Source organism: Lontra canadensis, unplaced genomic scaffold (assembly GCF_010015895.1).
Source record: "Lontra canadensis isolate GAN:19392208 unplaced genomic scaffold, GSC_riverotter_1.0 scaffold22, whole genome shotgun sequence".
Taxonomy (NCBI): Eukaryota; Metazoa; Chordata; class Mammalia; order Carnivora; family Mustelidae; genus Lontra; species Lontra canadensis.
In genome coordinates, this window is record NW_022631016.1 from 11,319,691 (window position 1) to 11,341,254 (window position 21,564).

The 21,564-nt window shown below is 47.2% G+C and overlaps 1 protein-coding gene across 4 annotated transcripts in view; it reads left to right on the top strand.

Annotated features, from left to right (window-relative positions):
• Window positions 1-21,564, top strand: part of TRIO (trio Rho guanine nucleotide exchange factor) — a 223,969-nt gene that overhangs the window by 163,190 nt on the left and 39,215 nt on the right. For all 4 annotated transcript variants that reach the window (XM_032861881.1, XM_032861883.1, XM_032861882.1 and 1 more), the window contains exons 34-35: window positions 19,092-19,384; window positions 20,813-20,983. In XM_032861881.1, coding sequence (XP_032717772.1) covers window positions 19,092-19,384; window positions 20,813-20,983 — 464 coding nt within the window. The remainder of the gene's footprint in view (window positions 1-19,091; window positions 19,385-20,812; window positions 20,984-21,564) is intronic.

Here is a 21,564-nt window from a genome sequence, read left to right on the forward strand (position 1 = left end):
CTTGCATTTACCGACACTGACTTCTCAATTGCTTCCTTGCCTGTCCGTCCAGTGGGTTCGATTATCACTCCTTACAGGTAGGAGTCACGCGGTGCCTTTAATATAGTTCATCTTTACATAGTTTATAAGAGGCCATGTTACCTACTAAATACTCTGTAATAAGCTCACACTTCCACAGACAGAAGGAAGGAGGGGATGAGAAGGCTTCCTTCCTTTATTCCCTTACCCCTTCTATGTTATGTTTCTCTCGCAGATGTGAACTCAGCATTTGAAGAAGACAGTTACTGGGGAAATGTCACATGTATCTCAGCCAGAATTGTTATATTTGTTTTTAAGGATCATTCCCTTCCTCTGTAGCAGAGAACATATATTCCCCATAAAGTAATTAATTTCCCTTGACAGCTCTTTTTTTTTAATTAATAGCCCTTGCTTGGCAGCCTGTGTTTTTGGAAAGAGACGAAGTGAAATATTTAATAAAGACTGTAGGAAATGAAACCTTAGAATGTCAATTAACTCCATTTCCTTTAGGACATAATTTTTACTGCTTTTTTTTTTTTTTTGCTTTTTTTTTTTTTTTGCCAATAAGAAAGAAAGTTATTTATTCAGTAATAGAGTTTTCTTTCATAAAAAGTGCTCTGTGCAGAGTTCTGCCTTTTGCTTGGTCCTTGCATGAGTACGCCATCTGGATCTATCATGGGGAAAAACAACCTTGGGCTTTGCTTTTGGTCTTTTGAGAAGAATATGAGACAAATCCTACTTTGTGGCAGTTTGTTTTGGGGAGGTGTGAACAAGCGCTCAAGACAGCTTTCTTTGGGTGCCTTGAATTTATTCTTTTTTTTTTTTTTGTAGTTGTGAATTGTATTAAACTGAGAAACTAGAAGTCTATGCTATTTTCACCTTTTTTTTACTCTGAGAGTTTTCAAAATTTACTTCACAACTAATGTGGGCAGTGGGGAAGGGAGAACACAAGTTTAACTCTTAAGGAACTAAAGAGGAACATTTTCTCTTAGCAAACAATAAAACAGCACAACATCATTGATACTGTTAGGGTAAATAAAGAGAGATAGGAGAATTATTAATAACTCAGGAAGGCAGGGTGTGATTTTGTTACATACAAGCTTCAACAAGTAACACCCCTTCAGGAAATGTTTAAGTAACTGAGGGGCACATTACAGTTTGAGATGTGGGAAGAATATTCCAGGTGCCTGCCTCAAAGCAGGAGATGGGCCATCACAGTACAGTTTGGAGAGCACTCTGTGCGCTCCTTGAATTCATGAGAAACAGGAGCCTGCATACACTTCCCTTGAAGTTGCAAAGTCAGACTTCATGACTGTTAAACAGTGGACTGTCACCCACGAAGCCATCATGCTGGGTGAGACAAGGGAGGGACCCCAGGGAAACTCTCAAGGAAATAGTAAGACCTGATGCAGGCTAAAGAAAATACTCAGTTTCCAAAAAGGACCAAAATGAGCTTTTAAGATGCTTTCCTAAAAATTTCTTTACGAATCACAAGTAAAGATGCTTATTTTCACTGGGCTGGCCGCTGCTTGTGCGGAGGAAGGAAGATATGTTTCTAATAAGCGAGGAGAGGCATTTTAGCACAGTGATGTCACCAGTTGGCTAGGGACCGAATTGCATTGCGTTTCTTTCTGTTATCAAGTCACATCAGGAGGCACTATTTGTTCTGTGCCACAGAGAAGCCCTCCGTCCAGACGTGCACAAAGCCCGAATCGGAGGGCCCGCGTGGGGAGGGCGGCCGTCACTCGACGTTTCAGCGTCAGGAAATCGCCACTCTGGCTCGCGCAGGAGACGAGAGACAGCTGGCTCCCAGCGCACCCGCAGAATTTCCTTGAGCTCCAATTAGAGGCACTGTGGTAGACTGTAATCCAGCACGGCTGGATAGTCCCACATGTGAAACCCCACTGTAAAGCAGTGCTCAGAAGCCAGGCAGAGGGGCGGCCGGCCCCGGGAGCTGCGCCTGCCGAGCATGGCCTGGCCCGCGGGCCGCACGCTCCCCACCCCGGCCCGCTGCGCCGGCTTCTGAGTGCCCGCCTCGGCCGCAGCGGGGGTGACTCCGGCTGCCTGCGGGGACGGACAGGGTGGCAGCTCGGAGCCTGCAGCCTGCAGCCTGCCGCCCGCTCAGCGCCCACCATGCCCAACGGAATCAAGCCCGCCGAGGCGCTGGACTCGCTCTCGGCCGTCAGCTCCGTCTACCGCAGCGGCGGGCCGCCCAGCACCTGCAAGTACTGGATCCTCGACCTAGGTACCCCCCCTCCCCGCCCGTGCCCCCTCCAGCCTGCTCGCCCTCCGCCCGGGGCCCGCGGGGGCTGCCGGCGCCACTGCTGCATGCTTTGAAACATGCGGCTCGCGCTGAAATGTGTTACCTGCTGCCCGCCTGGGCCCGGGGTGCGGGAGGCTGTTCGGTGGGGGGCTCTCGGAGTGGGCCGAGAGGCAGTCGTGTTGACTGATGGCTGGGCTCTAAGGCATTCTAATATCAGGAGACTGCTTTTGATTATGGTCTCTTTCTCGTAAATGGCATGTAAACAGCCTAACGTGATCTGTGCCACACGTAGCCTTCTTACGATGTCAGTTGGTCTCCCGTCTGTTCCAGGTTTAGTGGGGCGGGGGGGGAGGCACTGCCCCGCATCCACGTGTAGATTCTCTGGTTCCTTCTCTGAGGAACTGCGGCCTTATAATAAGATAGTGGAAAAGTGTGCTTCCCGCAGTCCCCCGCGTGTGTTCAAGGGGGTGTGTGTGCCAGGCTCTGGCTTCACACACACAGCCAGGCTTAAGGCAAGAAAACGTGGTTCCTGCAAAGGTCATTTGAGAAGTCGGTAAGTTCCACGCTGAGGAAAAGGCAAGAGGATACAAAAGGATGAAGTGAGGGGAGGAACGAGGTCTGCGGGTCTCCACAGAACTGCCCAGTGGTGCTCCGGAGCAGGCTGGCTTTCCAGCAGCCACTTGTCACATCTGTCCAGGGGGTGCAGCCATTCAAGCGGGTCTCCCACGAGGCCGTCTCTGCCTTGCAGGCAGGGCTGGCTTTGGCCGGGATTTCGGGCCTGGCCTGGTGCACTTGAGAGCTTTGCCCCCACTGTCTGACCGGCCGTGACCCACATCGGTGCCTCAGAAGTGGGCATCTGGGGGACCCCCGGGGGACCTGGTGAGACTTTCTGGAGACTTCCAGTTTACTGTGAGCTCAAGGGAGAAGGGATGAGGCGGAGGGACCCACCAAAGAAGGGGAGGTTGGAGGAAAACAGCAAAAAATGTGCTTTTAGCATCTGAGGGAAGCGGCACTGTTTACGTGCTTGTTCATGAAATACCAGAAGAAGACAAGAAAATTATCTGGTTAGTGGGCCCTGGAAGAGAGAAGTGTTGGCTGCGTGAATATTGAATTTGTTGGTACAAACGTTATTTTTTATAAATATTCTGTGTATTTTTGGTTCGCGAAGCTATCAAGACATTTCTAAGTCACCGAGCCTAACTTTTACCCCATTTGTGTTTGTTATGTTGTTTGAGAATGGCCTTCCTCTGTGGCGGCGTCCAGGCCGGGCGGGTCCATTAGTAACGTCGCACACTCTGCGTTCTGCACTGAGTGGGTGTATAGACGTGATCCATGAGATCTCTTCCGTGATGGAAAGAAGAGTGTTTGTGGAGCAGAGGAAACCGTTGGTAACCTCAAAAGTCTCACTTAAAATCTGAGCCACTGGATAGCTCTGGGTCTTAAGAAAATTACCTTATGTCTCTGAACCTCACTTCTTTGTCTGCATAAACGTAGAGGGCCTTCCCCCAGTGTAGCATAAGCATCACCAGAAGCTTAGACCAAAATATTTGAATGAGTGATTTTGCCAAGAGATAATGGATTTTAAAAAGACGGAGTATTCTTTTTATAGAGAGAATAGGATTCCTAGCGTTATTGTAGTTTCTTAGAAATTCTTCTGAAGGGACATTATTTAACTTTTTAAATACTGAAGGGAGTTATATTTTCATTTCCCCTAGACAGAGTTTTGTTCTGGCAGATCTGAGATGATAATGGGAAGTCCAAGTGCTGTTACCCATGCTGTCCCCACAAAATTTTTAAGCTATCCCAAATTTGGAAGGAAATTGATGTGCCCTCGAATTTTCATGAGAAAAAAAAAATCCAATCTCTTCACAGTAAAGAACAGATGAGAGAAAGGAAAATGGGACAGTCCATCTCTTCCCAAACCTTCATAGCAATTCCAAGACAATTTTTAGAATGCCGTGTTATATCAGAGTGATATTTTAATACATTCTGATTCTACTTATTAAATTGATTATGCAGAAATAGACATAAATCAGATTGAAAAAGAAAAATGCTTTTGAGTAATACCCAAAAAATAAACCACGAAATACGTTAAAATAGCCTGCAAACAATAGAGAATGATTGCAAAGCTGTCCTTTTGAGCCCCCAAGCAATCTAGGGGTTCATTTATTGAAGCACCCTGGGGGAAAGGCTGTTTTTCTGTGTTCAGACATAGTCATTGAAGCATTCTCCTTCAAATGTGAACTCGTCTTGCTTGGAATCATCTTCATGAAAGCCCATTTCATGTGCAGACCTTGCCATTACCAAGAACTTACATAGCCATAAACCTGGAGAGTTATACTGCAAAGCGTTTGTTAGGAAAAGAACTCAAGTTTTATAGAACTATAAATTATCTTTAAAGACGGTTCCAGTGGGAGAGCCCAGTTACACTGATAAGATAGAGGAACTGTTGAATTTATGTTCATTCTGAACTAAGTATACCCTTTTGTAGGACACATGGAATCTATCCCAGTGCTGTACATATTCTCCTAAGGAAAAGAACAATGAGTGATCCTCCTTAACGTTAAACAGATGGACACACAGAGGGAACTGTGTGCCTTATCGTTCTCCTTGAACCTACTTCAAATCCTGTTTCTTTTTTGAAGAATGTGGATTCTCACCAATGCAGCTTTTGTTTTTATAAATTAAAGGGAAACATTTGAAAGACTTAATGCAGGGAACGTACAGTGTGCACCTGTTCTGAAAGTGTGCACGTGGGCTCGCAGCCCTGCCTGCTGCTCAGCAGGGGTGCCCGTGCACAGGACACCCCGTTTCCTGTGGGGAAAGGAAAACCACCAAAGTGCTTAGCACAGCACTGTATTGTTTGAGCTATGAAAGCCCTTTCACACAAGTTACTGTGCAAACTAAATTCTATCTCAAATCTTTTTTTTTGCTCTTTAAGTATTTTTAAGTGAGTCAGAGTTTAAGACAGGATATGCACGACAATACAATGGGAATAGTGTTACTGTAGAAGTCCGGCCACCAGTGTTCCTGTCCTCGCCGACCCCTGCTGGTGTGACCTCAGCTAAATCCTTGTGCATCACACTCAACTGTGCTTTCCTCACCTTACACATGCATACACGTGCGCACGCACGCGCGCGCACACACACACACACACATCTGCTTGCTGATGCTATGGTTGTGTTCTCTAAAAACTACATTAAAGGCTCTTTTTTCTTCGTGAGATTAAAATACCTGCAATTTAAAAAATAACTTTGTTTTCTCACTTTTCACTGATCAAACACGTATTTAATTGTCTCTGAGAGCTTCTGGTGTTAGTTTTAGGGAACAAAAATCAAAACAGTGTGAACACACCGGATTTATATGTATTTCCAGCCAGAATGCAAAGAAACATAAAATTATTTGCCTTACTGAGGGTGAACATGAAATTTTGAAGTATTAACATTTTGCAGTTAATAAGAAAAATAGACTGAGAAATTCCCTCAAAGCCCCAGGATAGAAGCCTTCAATCAAAATGACCTTTCCTGGCTCTGGAATTCTTTCTCTTCTCTAGACAAGGAGCAGGGCCCTGCTCTTAGCTGTGATCTGTCTTTGGCATGTGCTCTTTCTAAGCATATTTCTTCAGTCCGACTTCAGGATGAACACAAATTTATGGGTTTTTATTCGGAAGAATTTCCTCCAGGTGCTCAAAGCTGGCCTCATGGTCAGCAAGCAAGTCCATAAACCCAGGGTAGGCTGTCTGGGAGTGTGGGGGTAATGAGCCTGGAAATTAGTCCATGGAGACTTCCCCCATTTCCTCTTCCCGCCTTGGAGGATGGGCTGGGGGCACCGGGGGAGGAGCCACAGCCCAGATGCTCCCAGTCAGTTCTGACAGCCCTCACATCCAACCATACAAATACGAGCCCAAAACATACAGTTTCTCTGAAACTCTATGTGAATAGGGGAAAAAAAAAAAAAAAAAGACCAATTTACAGAAGGGACAGCAGAGGGAAAGAAAACATTGGCAGATAACGTTTGGACACAGTTTCATTTTATTCTAGTCTTTTTCTATGTGAAATGTTGCATATTTTACTCCTACTTTGAAAACTCAACTCTAAGAAACCTCCTCAGTCCTGTCCATTGTCCGTTTCCTCAACTGCATCGCTGAGTAAGGTTTCTCTTGTTACTTCTTGTTAAAATAAAGAACAAGTCACACTGTCCTGAAAACAGACCTACACCTGGCAGCATGATAGGACCAGAGTTGTTCTGTCCAGGGACAGAGTCCAGAACCCGAAGACCACCCCCTCCCTCCTCCATCTCTTGAAGTCGCAGGGGTCTGGTCCGCAGTGGTCCTGTGGCCCAGAAGCACACCGAGGGAGTCTTTAATAACAAGGAGGGAATGTGCCTGTTGGGACGTGGAGCTAAACACTGAACATTCTCCCTTTGTCTCTTTGCAGCTAGGAGAAAGCCAGCACACGGCACCCGCCCCCGCTGGCCTCTGCGCCCCACGCGGAGGCCGGCTGCTCACTTCCTACCCTTGCTCCCCTCCCAGTCTGTGGCTGTGCCATTCTGTCACACGGGGCGCTAATTAACACCAAGGACAGGATTTGTGCCATTAATTGGTGTTCATAGCAGAGGCGTTCTTTTCATTCCCTTTGTCTCCAAGCTGGCTTTTGTTCCCGCCTGGAATAACTCCAGGCCTCCCCTCTTCCTTCCTTCCTTCTCTCTCCCTGTGGTTGCCCCCTCCCAAAGAGCAGGCCGGGGGAGGCATGGGCATCCTTAGAAAGCGGCCCGTCCTGGGCTCCGGGGCTTCTCCTGAGGAGCTTTCGACTCCAGTGCTGGATCCGTGAACAGCTACGTAACATCCGAGGACAAGGGTGGGCAGTTTTCAAGAAATTACAGACTGGTCATGTGAAAACTAAAATTCAGTGCCATTCAGTTCTTGTAGGGCGGTGGTGGGGTGGGGTGTCCTAAAATCAAATTAAAGTTTGGGATTGCAGCCCCTAAACCCTTTGTGTGCTTGGTAGTGGGTGGGAACAATGGGACTGCTATCCACACACCTTGGGCTTTTGGCCTCTTCCACTGTGGTTAACATTTTAATCCCAGTTCTCAAGTGCTTAGCTTTAAGTTAGAGCAGCATTTTGCCTTTGATAGACATATTACTAAAATGTAATTGTGAAAGAGATTCCTAACTGGTTAGGGCTTTTTGTTTTCTTTATTTTTTTGAACCAAATGACCAGGGACCCTAAAATATAATGTACTAGATATCTGCTTTGTGGTTTGTTGGGGGGGAAGCCATCCATTTCCTCATTCTCCACAGCTGTAACTCTTTCCAAACTAATCTCCATGCCCCTAGAGCCCGGGGCTTCAGCTAACCTGCTGCGTGGAGGACATGAAGAGTGATCCCACTTGGCAAGCTCACTGTAGAACATTCCAAGGCTGGGGTTTTTTTTTTTTTTCTTCTTAATTCTATGTAAAATTTAGTATACAGTTATGAAATGAGTTATGTGGCTCTATGAAAACGTAAGTCTGCGTGGTTTATAGCATATTTTGGTTGGGTTTGTTCTTAGGCAATTCATTTTCTAGAGTGTAGGAAAAAGGCTTTTGAATGTTGGCATTCTGGATCCAGTCTTAATTAAAAATAATAAATTTGTGTATGAATGAGGAGAACTCTGTTAGCACCTGACACAAATCAGTCATGTAGTTTAAACCACTAACTACAGAATGTTCTTTTAAACCATTTTGCATGGGAGTATCTTTGTGTACCTCCCGCTTCATTTAGAGACATTGTCAACTTTAAGGAAATCTACAAATAGCCCCCTAAGAAGATCTTTGGTTTCTTCTGTAAGAAGGTAGGCTGATTTATTTCATTTTTTTTCTGACAAGTAATCAGACATTAACCAAAAACACTAACCTTCATCATGAAGAATATAGAACAAGTAAGCTTCCTTCAAAGAAGGGCAGGTCTTTTCACTGCTGACACTTGGTGTTGAGTATCAGGAGCGGTTATGCCCACAGGTTAAACATTCATGTTTTTAGCCGTCTTTGAACCTCTGAAAGGCAGAGTCAGACGAAGGGAATGTTATGTGAGCATCACAGAATTGTCTATTTCCCCCCAAGTTAACTTTCTATTCCCTTAAATGATGATTATCTATTCAGGGCAATAATAAATGCTGTATTGCCCTGGGAATAGCTTCCCAAATGAAGAAATTAAGAATCAAGAACCCATTGTTTTATCGCAGAGAAAAACCTCATTATCCCTAAGTCAGCGGTATACTAAATACTAAGTAATCTAGTAAACACACGGTATTTGTGTTTGTAATAAACTTTCCTTGTGTAAGTGTATTCATCTTAAGTAAGCTTGTGGAAAGAACAGCCATTTGACTTTTGGGGAACACAGACGTTCTCAGCTTCTGCAAAAGCCAGACAGATAGAGGAGCATTCAGACGTGTTCCTGCTGCTGAGCTGTCCGCAGACCAGGGCCGAGAGCAACATGCCCCAGGATGTTGCCGACGGACCCCGTGGTGGTGCTGCGTGGCTGTACATGCACCACGTGCAGGGCCCTCTCCTGCAGACCCTCCACGGGAGCAGCCTGGCCTGGGGCTTTACGGCTTCTGTTCACTGGTGTGGAGAGAGCAGGAGAACCTGGGGAGGGGTCGGAGGCCCCTCTGTGCCCAGGACTTCACATGGAGCGGCATGGTGGGGGCCGGTGTGGGCAGTGGGGCCACTCAGTGGCTGGAGAACTTTCCAAGTGAGCGCCGAGGCTACACCACATTTCATTCTATTTCCCAGCCAATGTGCTGGAGAGCCACGTAGCTCATACATCAGGAGTGTGGGGACAGGCCAGAGGGTTCAGAAAACTCTGGTAGACATAAATGTCTGCAGCTTGCAGGATTTGTGTGTGTGTTTCCGGTCTCGCTTTTATGCAGTTTTTCCCAAAAACTGTCTTTCTTCCACCCAGCAAGGATATCTTTAAACATCTGCTTTTGTCCTTGTGTAAATGTCAGGAATGAGCCCAAATCCCCTTTCTGTCATCACTGGCAAGATAGATCCTTGGGGATTTCTTTTCCCTTTGTGACACCTTAGGCTTTTGGTTGCAGGAAAGCCTGCTGTTCATCTCTCAGAAACATATATTTCAAGGGCTAACTCGCATAAGAGGCAAAGAAAATGTCCCTGTTATCCGGAGAAAACAGGAATGTGGGCTAGAAGCTTTCCTCCAACAAAGCCAGTGTTTGTCCCAGGCAGAGGAGGTTCACACGAAGAAATAACCGCAACATAAAAGTGGGCTTGAAAACAAAGAAAAGAACTCTCTGACACCGTAGTTGGATTTTGTAACAGCCTGGTTTTCCATGTGTGGATGTCTGCATCAGGCGAGCCATCGGTCCACACGTGCCCGGTTCTACGCCACCACCCTGGAAGCGGGGGGTAGTCGGACCAGCAAGGCACACCATAGCATTCCACCTTGACCATCACTACGCTGCCCCCTGCCGGTGTCCTGGTCTCAAGCTAGGACAGCTGCCTAGCTCACCTCTTCCTAGAAGCCAGCAGCCTGAGGATGAACTGTCACCAGCCACAAATCTACTTGTCCCTAGAGAATTCCTCATCCAGCCAATGAGCCAGAGCCTTTTTTGTTCAGGGCACGGATAACGCCATTCACTAGATTTGTATTAAATTCCTAACACTGATCCAGACTAATCCAGCCTTTATGTTCTCCACTATCAAAAATGACTCTCCTACGATTGCATTTCTGAGGTGTTTTCACATTTCCCCTTTGGCAGTATGTGATATCCTGTTCATCTGATTAGCCAAGCAAAGGATTTTGCCATCTGTTTTCATTTTTACTGAATCTCTTCAGGTTTCCTTATTGGAAATTCAACTGTTGAAATTCACGTGCAGGAAGATCTTTAAGATGAGATGCTTGTCCTGACTAGAAGTTCTGACAGGTTAGCATTCCCCTCCCAAGAATGAATTCAAGGGAACATGATGCTTGCAGTTCTGCATTTGTTGAAACAGCCACATTTTCCAGTGATTGTGTAATCTTTTAAGTGTTTTCAGAAAGAGCATTTTGAGATTTCTCTAAGAGTCAAAAGAGCGAAACTTGCACATGTGACTTCCATTTGCACGTCTGTCTGGTTAGATAGAGGTTACGAGCCTTGTGTCTCTCATGTTCCGCGTGCTTTGTGGTAGTGAGAAGCCACTCCCTTTTCATGATGTGACTCCCTAAGCCCAGGACAGGGACACTGCGCTTTCTGTCCCCACTATCCATCGCTTTCAACCTCCACCAAGAGAAAGGTTGGAGAGATTATTTCTCTTCCAGTCCAATTGTTTCTAGTTGGGTCAGCAGTGTGTGAATTGATGCCAGTGATTACATTGTGTCCTTCCATTCAGGAGTCCCCTGAGGTGGGCTGCTAGTGAACACTAGTGTCAATTCGTGGACAGGGGCTGCACAGGAAATGGCGAATGTGCTGGTCATGGATGTACATTTTCTCAGGCAGCAAAGACCATGTGTTGTTCATTACAGTGCTATGCCGGACCTCTGGGTGAATCTAGGGATTATTAAAAAAAAAAAAATCGGGAATTTAATCTTTCTCTTCGTGTTTTCTGTGTTTACTTCATCTTTGAAAGCAAACACAGAGCCCACATTGTTGCATTAAGGACTCCCCTTGCAAATTTGCTTTTAATGTTCTTGCCACTTTTTTCACTCATCATCATTCTGCAAACTCTCATGCTGCTCGGTACCTCTGCACAGCTTCTAACTTTTTAAAATGATTATTTCCTGTGTTAACGTGAATTTGTGTGACAGTTTCAGGCCAGAGTGAAGCCTGGGAAACGCAGGACACCAGACCATGGCGGGTGGGGGCGCGCTCGGGGTGTGTCTCAGCCCCTGAGGCGTCATTACTACTGCTGAATCACACACGAGATGAGTGGAACACAGTTAAGAGTGAGGTAACTAGAACGAAAAAGAAGTCAATCAAGAGAAATTTTCAGATACTTACAAATAGAATATAGACTTAAGTTTGGATACATAGATAAATACATAGATAAATAGAATAAAGACTTAATTTTGGATAATACAAAAATACTTGCTCCAGTATGCCGAACCACCAGAATTATAACCGTATCCTGGGGCCGGTCAGTTTCCCCTTCGTTACGTGAAGTTCCCCCCAATAACACCCCAGCCTCGTCTCCCTTGTCATTGTTGTAAATGAACACGCTTTGCCTGTGGAGGTCATTGTAGTCACTGTATGACACAAAGAGAAGATGCAAAATGCGTCTGGGGAAGTAATATACTGATTAGCTACTTTTTATGATCTTCAAGAGGATTTCTAGTTCATTATGACCTTTTTATCCCCCCATTCCAAAAAGCTATTACCTTGATTCCAAAAAGCAGGGAATTAAAAGCCAGTTTGATAAGTATAGAGATGACGTCATTTATTGTGAAAATTTTGCTCTGGAATATTTGAACTACCCAGTCAGCAGCCATAAGCAAGCAACTTTTTCTTTGCTCCTTGAGCAAGTAAATTTTAGATCTGATTTCCCATACACTGTGACCTTCCTGGCATGGTACAAGAATTTCCTAATTTAAACTGTGATTTGTTGCATTGAATTCTTGACAAGAGGTTTGAGAACCTGACGAAGACCAGGTGCACCTGATTAAACGCTGCCCAGTCTGGTCAGAAACAGTCTGAGGGAATTATTTTCAGATATGAGGTGCAGCTGCCCCGAAGTGTCCTTGACTTACCTTCTTTAGCACATAATCTGTCTCTAGCAAGAGCTACTAAATAAACATGGCTTCACGTCCTTATCACTAGAATCAGAAATTAGCGGTTTGCCCTGGGGGGCGCTGAGCTCGGAGCTGGGCTGATCCTGGTTGGAGGCTGGATCAGGACCTCACACGGCCTTGTCCATTGGACAGGGATTCTCGAGCACGTCCGTGGACAGAACGATGGGACTCTCTTCCTTGGAAACGAGCTGCAGTCATTCTGGGGCACTCGGTGCAGGAGCACTGGAAACGTGAGCTAGCTGGTTACTGCAGAGTCTGCCAGCACCGAGGGTACACATCTGTGTGGGGGTCGTGCGTCATCAGACGTGACGCGGCTGTCAACGCCAGTCCCATGTGCGCGCCTTTGGAGGACGTTATGTGGGGTGAGGGGCGCATGTCTCTGCATATGGGCTGTGTGCAGTGAGGGGCTATGGCACCGGCCACCTGGACAGGTGAGGCCTTCACTGTCCCCGCTGTCCCTTCCTCCCGTGCCTGGCCCCGGGGTGCCTCCCTTACCCCCGCTTGCCTCCTTCTGCAAGTTCTGTTTGTGTGCACAGGTGGGAGTCCTGCCTCCTGTGTGTGTCAGACTGTGATTTTACAAAGACCGTGTTTGTTCCTGTCCTCCTAGCAGCCTGGGGAGGACTCACTGTCACTCCACCATCAGAAAACTGAAGGACTTGAATGGTACCCAGCCCAGGACCTGACGGGACAGGGCTAGGCCCCAGCCCCGCGGGGTTTGAATGAATATGCATCCGGAGAGGGCTTGTTTGAGGGTAAAGCAGGCTTAGACTCTGCAGGGACGGGGGGAACAGACAGCACACCTCTGCCTTCTTGGAGCCACTTGCTGTGGGGACAGAGAAGGAAGTAAAGGCAGCAAGAGTGCCGCAAGGGATGCCGGGGTGTCGTTGGAATGTTTTCCACTCCAGGGCTGAAGTTCTTCACTCTGTACCCGGGAGCGCTCAGCACTGTGGGTATAAACATCCTGAGACATCCTGCCGTTGTCGAGCAGGGAGACGGCCGAAATGAAATGTGAAACTCCTTACTCTGCAGCGAGCAGGATATGGTCCTTTCTCCTTTTTTCCTTACATTAAAAAAAGTGCTTTATTAATCACAGATGTCCCAGATTTAGTGCCTGGGACGAGAAGGCGATTCATCTTCCCCCGGTCTCGGTGTTCTTTGCGCTCACAGGGTGCAACTCTTTCCTGCAAGGGGCCGGGGGTCAGCACTCCTGCCTTACCTCCTTTCTTGAACTTCTTGCCTTTTTTTAAGAAGAAATCTAGTGTGCACTCTGTGTGAACTCTGACCTTAGCAAAGAAGCCGTCTATGTGGGCTTGGTTTCCCCCTCAAAATAAGGGGATAAACCTGAATTGATTTCCTCTCTTGGGCTTCAGGCAGGCCACAAATGGTTTTCTCGTGTACACACTCAAGGGCCTTTTTTAAAAGACTGCGATGGGCTGATAGCCTCTCCTTACACTGCTTTTTCTTCTTCATACAGGATAAGTTTTTAAAAACAAATGGGAAGAAAATGAAGTAACCCACCTGGGCTCCTTCATAAATCCTTCATCTCAAAATGGTTTTGAGGATGTCCTGGTCACCAGATGAGGCTTGTGATTACCGAGATGATTACATTGAGTCCCGTTTTCTGGGTGCTCATAGGGCCATAAATACAGTGTAGCAGGACGTTGTGTAGTACTGAGGAGTCTTGGAGAAAGTCACCTCTAGCATCCTACCTTTGTAAATAGAACTTTACAGTTTGTAAAGCTCATTCACCCCATTATTTCATACAATCCTATGATAGCCCTGTGAGATGAGGAAATCCAGATGCCAGAATGTTGGCCTGGGGTCATGGCTGTTGAGTGGGAGAGCCAGACTTGGGCTGAGACCCTTTGACGAATCTAGAATTCCTTCTGTCACACATAATTGATCCTCCCTCTGGCCTTTGAATTGGTGGAGTTTCCCTAAAAAGAGGAACAACATCCCCAAACCAGACACGATGTGACTGGAGCCATTCTGGGGGATGGAAAGGCCGGGGATGGGGTGAGAAAGCAACAGTACTGAGCGTTGGGTCTTTTTCTATTTCAAGAAATTAGGAGTTGAGGGGAAGGCAGGAGACACCAGTGAAGGTGGAAACAGGAACAGACACGGTTTCTCTGAGTGACAAATGAGTTTCCATCCTATTTCTCAGGTCGGTTTGTTCCCGAACCCTCTTTCGGTCCCCCGGCCCCCACCAGAACAGCAGCCTCTCTACCTTGTGAGGAAGCATCACGAAGGGCAGGTCATTACGAGAGTAGCCTCAGTCCACTCTGAACTAACCGTCTTGTGAGTAAGTGATTTACAGACTCATGAACTTGGCCAAGACTAGATGTTACTTGGAGCTCCTCTTACAACTGAGGAGGATATATGCCACCAAGTCAGGACATGACCATTCACTGCGGTCAGCTTAAGTTATCAGGCAATATACTTAGTCGGGGAGCTAGCCCGTAGCCGGTAGTCGCCTTGCTCTCCCAGCCATTCGTCATTTATTCAGCGTATACTTACTTACTCATCGCCAAGGATGTGCCGGACATCCTGCTGGCAGCTGGGCACATAGTTGTAAACACACCAGACCCAGCGCCCACCCACATGAAGCCTGGAGTCTAAGGTCACAGTTGGCTTCCTGTCTTGACAAGTACCCAGCTGGGAAAGTACCGGCATGAGATGGTTATACAGAGCTGGGGCCGTAGGGCCTCCACCTGCGGATGACTCGTGTTACTGGCCTGAGCCATCCTCGCTCTAATCCAGAGCACAAAGGTGAACTTTTAGAGGAAGGGGGCCTGCCCACACAGTGTTTATACCTGGGCGGGACACTTAAGACTCCGCATATCACAGACACCAGGAACTCCCCTGGGAAAGTCACCTATGTGCAGACCAGTAATTTAAGGTCTTCCCAAGGAGACTTTTAAGCTCTGTGTTTGTTTTGTGACTTACCCTTACCTTGTGCCCAGTAGCATTAGAGACCTTAGTTCCACTTAGGTACCATTAGGACATGTTTAATTTCAGATTTGCAGCAGAGCAGTTGGTCTAGTGGTTAAAGTCTCTTCTTCACTTAACTAAAAAAAAAAAACAAACAAACAAACAAAAAAAAAAAACAAAACTATTTCATTCTATTAATGAGTATACTAAGTTTAAATAATTTTTAAGTTTTTAAATTTCTGATTTACGCATTATGTTGCAATCCAGCAAAGACCATAAAATGGGCTGTTAGCATCCATTGATTTGGGCAAAGTTTGTGTATTATAAAACAATTTGTTGTTTTTCTCAAAGAATATGAAACCGGTGAATAATTGAGCATTAATTACTATTAAAGACAAAGTGGACAGAGAAGGAATTCATCTATTTTGCTTTTGGTTTTGGTCATTTTTTTTATTGCTAATCACCAGAATTAGGACTGACATGTCAGACCTGCACTAGACAAAGTATCTGTTAATCCTAGAGACAGATGAAGGAAATTCCCCTCTACTTTTACACACTTCTGAAATGACATTGTTTTCCAAGTAAAATGTAAAACTCAACGACATTGTGTAGGGGAGGCAGACTGGCCCAGTCAGTAGAGCGTGTGACTCTTGATCTCTGGGTCGTGAATTCAGGCCCCTCCTGGGTACTCAGATTACTTAAAAACAACAACAACTAAAACAATGCACTTAAAATCCAATACAGTTTCTTCTTAGTTTGTAATTGCTGCTAGATTTTTCTAAGGCCTAAATATTCCAGTAAAGTGAAACAGTGTCATTAAGTGGTTTGATAAACAGCACCTCAGGAAGAGAACTGCTCTTCCCTTCAGAACTGCATTCATCACAGGTGAACTCTGGCCTTGGGCAGCTCTTCCTCTTTCCTGGGTCTGGGAGGGAACATCCAGGCCACGGCCATGTTTATTTTCCCTGACCTGCCAGATGAAAAGGAATTCTGTTTTGAACTTACTTCCAGTGCAAAGAACCAAACCCAGTGCAGCTGAGCCCACAGAGAGAAGCTAGAAAATGCTATCTCCCGTTGTTCTTTCTGAGCCATTCTTACAACCAACTATCAGCTCCTCTCCAAGCAAGGCTAGAATGCCCTGGGAGCGATCCTTTTTAGGCCAGTCGGGTTGCACAAAGTGTTACTGATGCCTCCTGAGGCCCGCTTGGTCTGGTGACTGGAGGAGAGATCCTTATGCTTCAGGGGACTGTCCTGCATTCCCACCCACCATGCTCTCGTCCACTTCCTGGTGGCCCTGTGGCTTTGGTGGACAGAGCCTGTCAGAATTCCAGTGGGCGTCCCCTCCTAGGATTCACATGGTGTGCTCACTGCTCCCATGCCACATTCCTTCCAGTTCTCACTTCTGGCCACGGAACGCAGGTGAGGTTCTTTCCTGGGCTCAGGTCATGTTCCCTGTTACTCGTCATGTGTGAGGATTCTGCTTAGGAATGTGAAGACCTGGCGTTGATTCGGTCATATTGTAGTAAGTGGGCCTCAATCTCTTTCCTGCCCCCTTGGCTCACCCAAGGCACAGCTCGTCAGAGGTTGGCCAGCCCAGGATGTGTCCAGCTGTGTGCCACCTCCACAGCCCTTTGTTCGGTGCCATTATCCAGTGGGACAAATGTACATCAAAGACATGATTGTCCTTCAAATCTGGGTGATGATTTCAGCTTCCTCTACATCTTGAGGCTGGGATTTTTTATGTTTCTGTTTGATACGTAGTAGGTGCCTACTGTATGCCACGTACCGTGGCAGGCCTGGGGAATACCTCACATAACAGCCAATGAGACCCCTGCCTTTGTGGAACTGACGTTCTGGTGATCTGCCTACGTGAGTTACTCAAGCCTAGCTCGTTCGAAGGCCGGCTTCCGTGCTCCCTCTTCATGAAACCTTCTGTAATCCTTCCACTCGGTTCCCTTTCTTCTCAACCTCCCACAGGATTTGTATTCGCTTACATTGTGTGTCATATTCTGACCTAATAGTTATGTGGTCCTAGAAAGCACTACATGGTGGATCCCATGGGTGAAGGAAGGTTTTATTCCTCTGTGTTCAGTGTCAGGTAAGGGCTTAGCTCCGGGTCCCAGCACAGTAAATGACTGAGAAACGTCACCTGCTGTGGCTAGCACAGATTCTTGCTGAGAGCTGGAACTTAAAACACTTCAGTTAGTTATCATTTGGTACATAGATTACCCAGACCTTCTCCTTCTTTTTGTCTTTCTTGTCCCTCCACAAGAGTTCCTGAGGCACTGTTTCCCTGTTTGCCCTTCATCCTAAATCCACACCTGAGGAGGTTTCTAGGAAGTCCTCACAGTGTGCGTGTTGCCACCTTAATGGTTTCATGCTCTCCTTCCTCTCCAGACAGTACCTAAGGAAAAGGGGAGTGACATGGAAGGCTGGCAGGGACTCTCATTTTAAAATAAAGTTAAAGAAACGAATGGGTATATGTACACACATTCATATGTGTATATATACACACAGATGGAAAAAAAAAGATTTTTAGTCTTTAACAAAATGCTACATCTGTATTGACTGGTCTTGAAACCAAAGTCTGGTTCTGAGAAAATGTAGATTTTTAAGAATGAGTGATGCTGCTTGAAATGTGTCATCTGTTTATGGAAGATTATACCCTCTACCCACGCAAGGCTTCGCCCAGGGCAGGCATGGGACAGCGGTGAGACCTGGATCTGCCGTCTCGTTCTGGCGTCTGGAGCATAAGTGGGAAACTGCTGTTGACTCTCCTGCATATAATCACAGGATTGGGGGGATTAGCACTCCTGCTTTGTAACCACAGCGCACGATGGTCTCCGGTGCCACAGACGTGGATAAAGGGAACACAGGGGTCTGTAGGATAGGATCTTCTCAAAGATTAATTTTAATATTTTTAAGGCCTCAAGAGATTTAAGAAAATAACAAGCATAGTGATGATCTTCTCATTCCATTTCTTGAAGTGTAAAGTGTTTTATTCCATTCCACTGTAGCGACACCCTAGAGTCTAGTGTTCAGGAGAGGGCCAGGCAGTGTCCAAGGTCGCCAGTTTTCTATTTGTAAAATAAAGCCTCATAACTACATGGATTTGGTGAGCACCACAGTTTCCTAAGCTTTTTTTTTTTTTTTTCTTTCTCCTAAAGAATCACACTTCAGAGTTGACTAGATTTTGAGATCCAGTAAAAAGATTCGTTTGGATATATTTTCTGTAAAGCATTTTGGTTATTTGAGGAAGGCTTCCCCTCACATTTCTTTTAAAAATGTATTATTGTTTTTGTTAATTGCTGCTGGTATTTACCTCCATGCAACGTCACTTAAAGGCTGAGAGCAAAGACACCCTCCCCACCACCAGCATTCTTCCAGAGTCTGGCGACAGGCTGGGTCTCCCCCAAGCCAGCCAGGCTTTATCCCTTCCACAGCCACTGACTTTGCCGTGACGCAGCTTTCCAGATGGGTGTCATTTGTCCCAAAGTCTGGCCAGGTCAAATCCATACTGATTTGGGTGCGTGCGCGCACACACACGTTGACTTACGGAGTTGTTGTTGTGTTCAGTCAAACTATACATTCATATGTCACAATTCGTTTTTAATTTCCTTTAAAGTCCTCTTTTGTAGCTTTTGTTTATGAAGAAAGTGGGTGAAAATAATTTTTAAATTCTGTCTTCTGACCCCTGTGATGTCTTAAGTGATGACATATTCAGTCTGTGTGACAGTGACACTAGTCTTCAGCATTGGTGACTTGGGGTGTGGGGAGGGAACGGTCCATCTTGAGAAGAGTGTCACTGGGAGCGACTCAGGTTTGGGACACTTTGAAAGGTGTGTGCGTGTGAGCGAGGTGTCCGCCCCGCAGGGAAGTGGGCGGACACAAAGGAGGCCCATGCGTCCGCTCCTCGCGCCTGCGCGCCGCGCGCCGGGCTGCACTGAGAAGGCGGGTCGGCAAGATGGCGCCCCCAGGACGGGGCGGGGGGGGGGGGGGGGGTTTCCGGGGGGGGGGGGGGGGGAGGCGGGCGGGGGGGGGGGGGGGGGGGGGGGGGGGGGGGCATTTCCTTGCGGGCGGTTCTGTCAAACCTGCCATGTCTCTCTTGTCCTTCAGACTCGTTGTCCGTCTCCAGTAACGATGCCAGCCCGCCGGCGTCCGTGGCTTCTCTCCAGCCCCACATGATGGGGGCCCAGAGCTCCCCGGGCCCCAAACGGCCGGGAAACACGCTGCGCAAGTGGCTGACGAGCCCGGTGCGGCGGCTGAGCAGCGGCAAGGCCGACGGGCACGTGAAGAAGCTGGCGCACAAGCACAAGAAGAGCAGGGAGGTCCGCAAGAGCGCCGACGCCGGCTCGCAGAAGGACTCGGACGACAGCGCGGCCACCCCGCAGGACGAGACCGTGGAAGAGGTCAGAGCCCTGCCAGGCTTGAGCCCGCTCACCGGGCAGGGCCACCCACCGGGGTTGCTCCTGAAGTCGTAGGAAGGGTTGTGTCTCCCTGGGCCCCTGGGCCTGGCTGCTCCTTAAATCCCTTGTTAGCAAACTTGGATTCGGTGGGGACGAGCTGTCCCGGTAGCAACTCTGCCTTAACACGGTCGGGACCCGTGGTGGCTTCTGAGAAAGAACTCAAGAGGACAGTGACCCTCTTCCCCCCTCTCCCCCCGCCCAGGTATGGGCACCCCCAGGCCTGCTCCAGGAGGAAGGGGACACTGCTGCCGTGGTCCTTCTGTCCGCGCACCACAGACAAGCCAGGAGGCGCCCTTGGGTGCTGCAGAAGGTCTAAGCAGCCCCTAAACCCCAGGGGCAGCACTGTGTGGGGAAGCACCCACTTGAGACATGGAATGCCAGGAGGAGTGTGTGCGCTTCCCTCCTCCCCCAGGGTCATACTTAACATCTGTCCCCAGTAGAAAACACCCAGTGAATTTAGTTCGCTAACCAGTAAACACTGGATTATTTCCATGTCATTCCAGATGAATGTCTATTGGTCAGCCAGGAATTGTTTTAATTTCCTTTTTGTCTGGGGTGGGGAGCTTTAAACATACTGAAGGAACAGAATCCCTTCATGATCCCCAGGCTGGTTCTATCCGGCTGGCGGTGTCCGTGAGGGACCCTTAGAGTTTTTAACTGAGATCACACCCAGCCCCGCCTGCCGAGCTCCCTCAAAAAGAAAAAACAGAATGGATAAGATATGTGTCCTTTAATTTTTTTTTTGGAGACATGCATTTTCTACTGCTTTTTTCCTGGGCCTATTTTGCCCTGGGTTTTCACTAGAGTATATGGTTTATTATGTTCTCATCTGTCTGTTTTCTACATCTGTGTCCTCTTAGTAGAAATAAAACAGACAATTTTTCTAAAATGAAAGCAGAGGAAAATTGAGGTGAGACTAAATTCAGATTCTCCCAATGCATTTAGTTTTATTCCTTATGCCATTTTAATTTCAGTGAATTTTATTCTAGCAAGTTACCAAAAATGAAAGTAGACCAAAGGAACTGAATTGACATGAAAGTTACTAGTGGTTGAGAGTTTTAAACTCATCTGGGGTGGGGGGTTGGGGGTTGAAGATGAGAGGTGTTCAAAGCCTAATGGGTCATGTTGGCAGGTCCCGTCAGAAGACGCATGCGGCGGCCCTTCCATTATCCAAGTCGGCAGGCGAGGTAGCTGGCTTGCAGGAAGGGAATGAGCAGTTACTATCAGGGTGGAAAGAGTTTGCGTTTGATCTGGCATCTCTGTCCTGTCCCAGCTGTACTTTCCCAGTTAACCCCTTTAGGGTTCGTTTCTGTCAGCTGACCTTTGCAGTTGGGCCTGGAATATAATGAGCAAACGTTGGTTTGATTTCAGAGAGGCCGGAATGAGGGCCTGAGCAGTGGCACGCTCTCAAAGTCTTCATCGTCGGGCATGCAGAGCTGCGGAGAAGAAGAAGGGGAGGAGGGGGCCGACGCTGTGCCTCTCCCACCGCCCATGGCCATCCAGCAGCATAGCCTACTCCAGCCGGATTCGCAGGACGACAAGGTGAGGGGCACATGTCACTGCACCCTAGCCTCATTGCTGCAGCTGGCAGCTCTGGGGCTGTGAACAAGCACCTGGAAAATGTGCTGCCCATTTTCTCCCCAAAAGTATGAAGAACAAAGTTGATTTAGACCAGGCAGTGGGCCGACATATGTAGTTTCTCACACAGGTACTTGAAAGCATTTTTAATAATGCTTTAGTAACTGTTACTTTGAAAGTAACTGTATTTTCCGTTTACTGCACCACCCGGGGTCCCTGAGAGAGGAGTCCGAGAAGTCATGCGCAGTCTTGGTGATGGATCCCTACGTGAACGTTAGGCCATCCTGCTCTCCCTTCAGGGTGTTTTTGCACACGAGCATTATTTTCGGATGGGACAGTACTGCTATCTAGTCCCTCTGTCCAGCATGCCTGATGTTAACGTTTCAGATCAGCTGGGATGTGGGGATAGGTGTCAAGGTGTAGGGATCAGTTCAAAACCGTAAATCTCCTCTTTGGGTGCATGTGGAGGCTTCAAACCAGGCTTGGGTTTTTGTTTAGTTCTTACCTGATCTAAAACTATTCTGCACATCCCCGTTGCAGAGCTC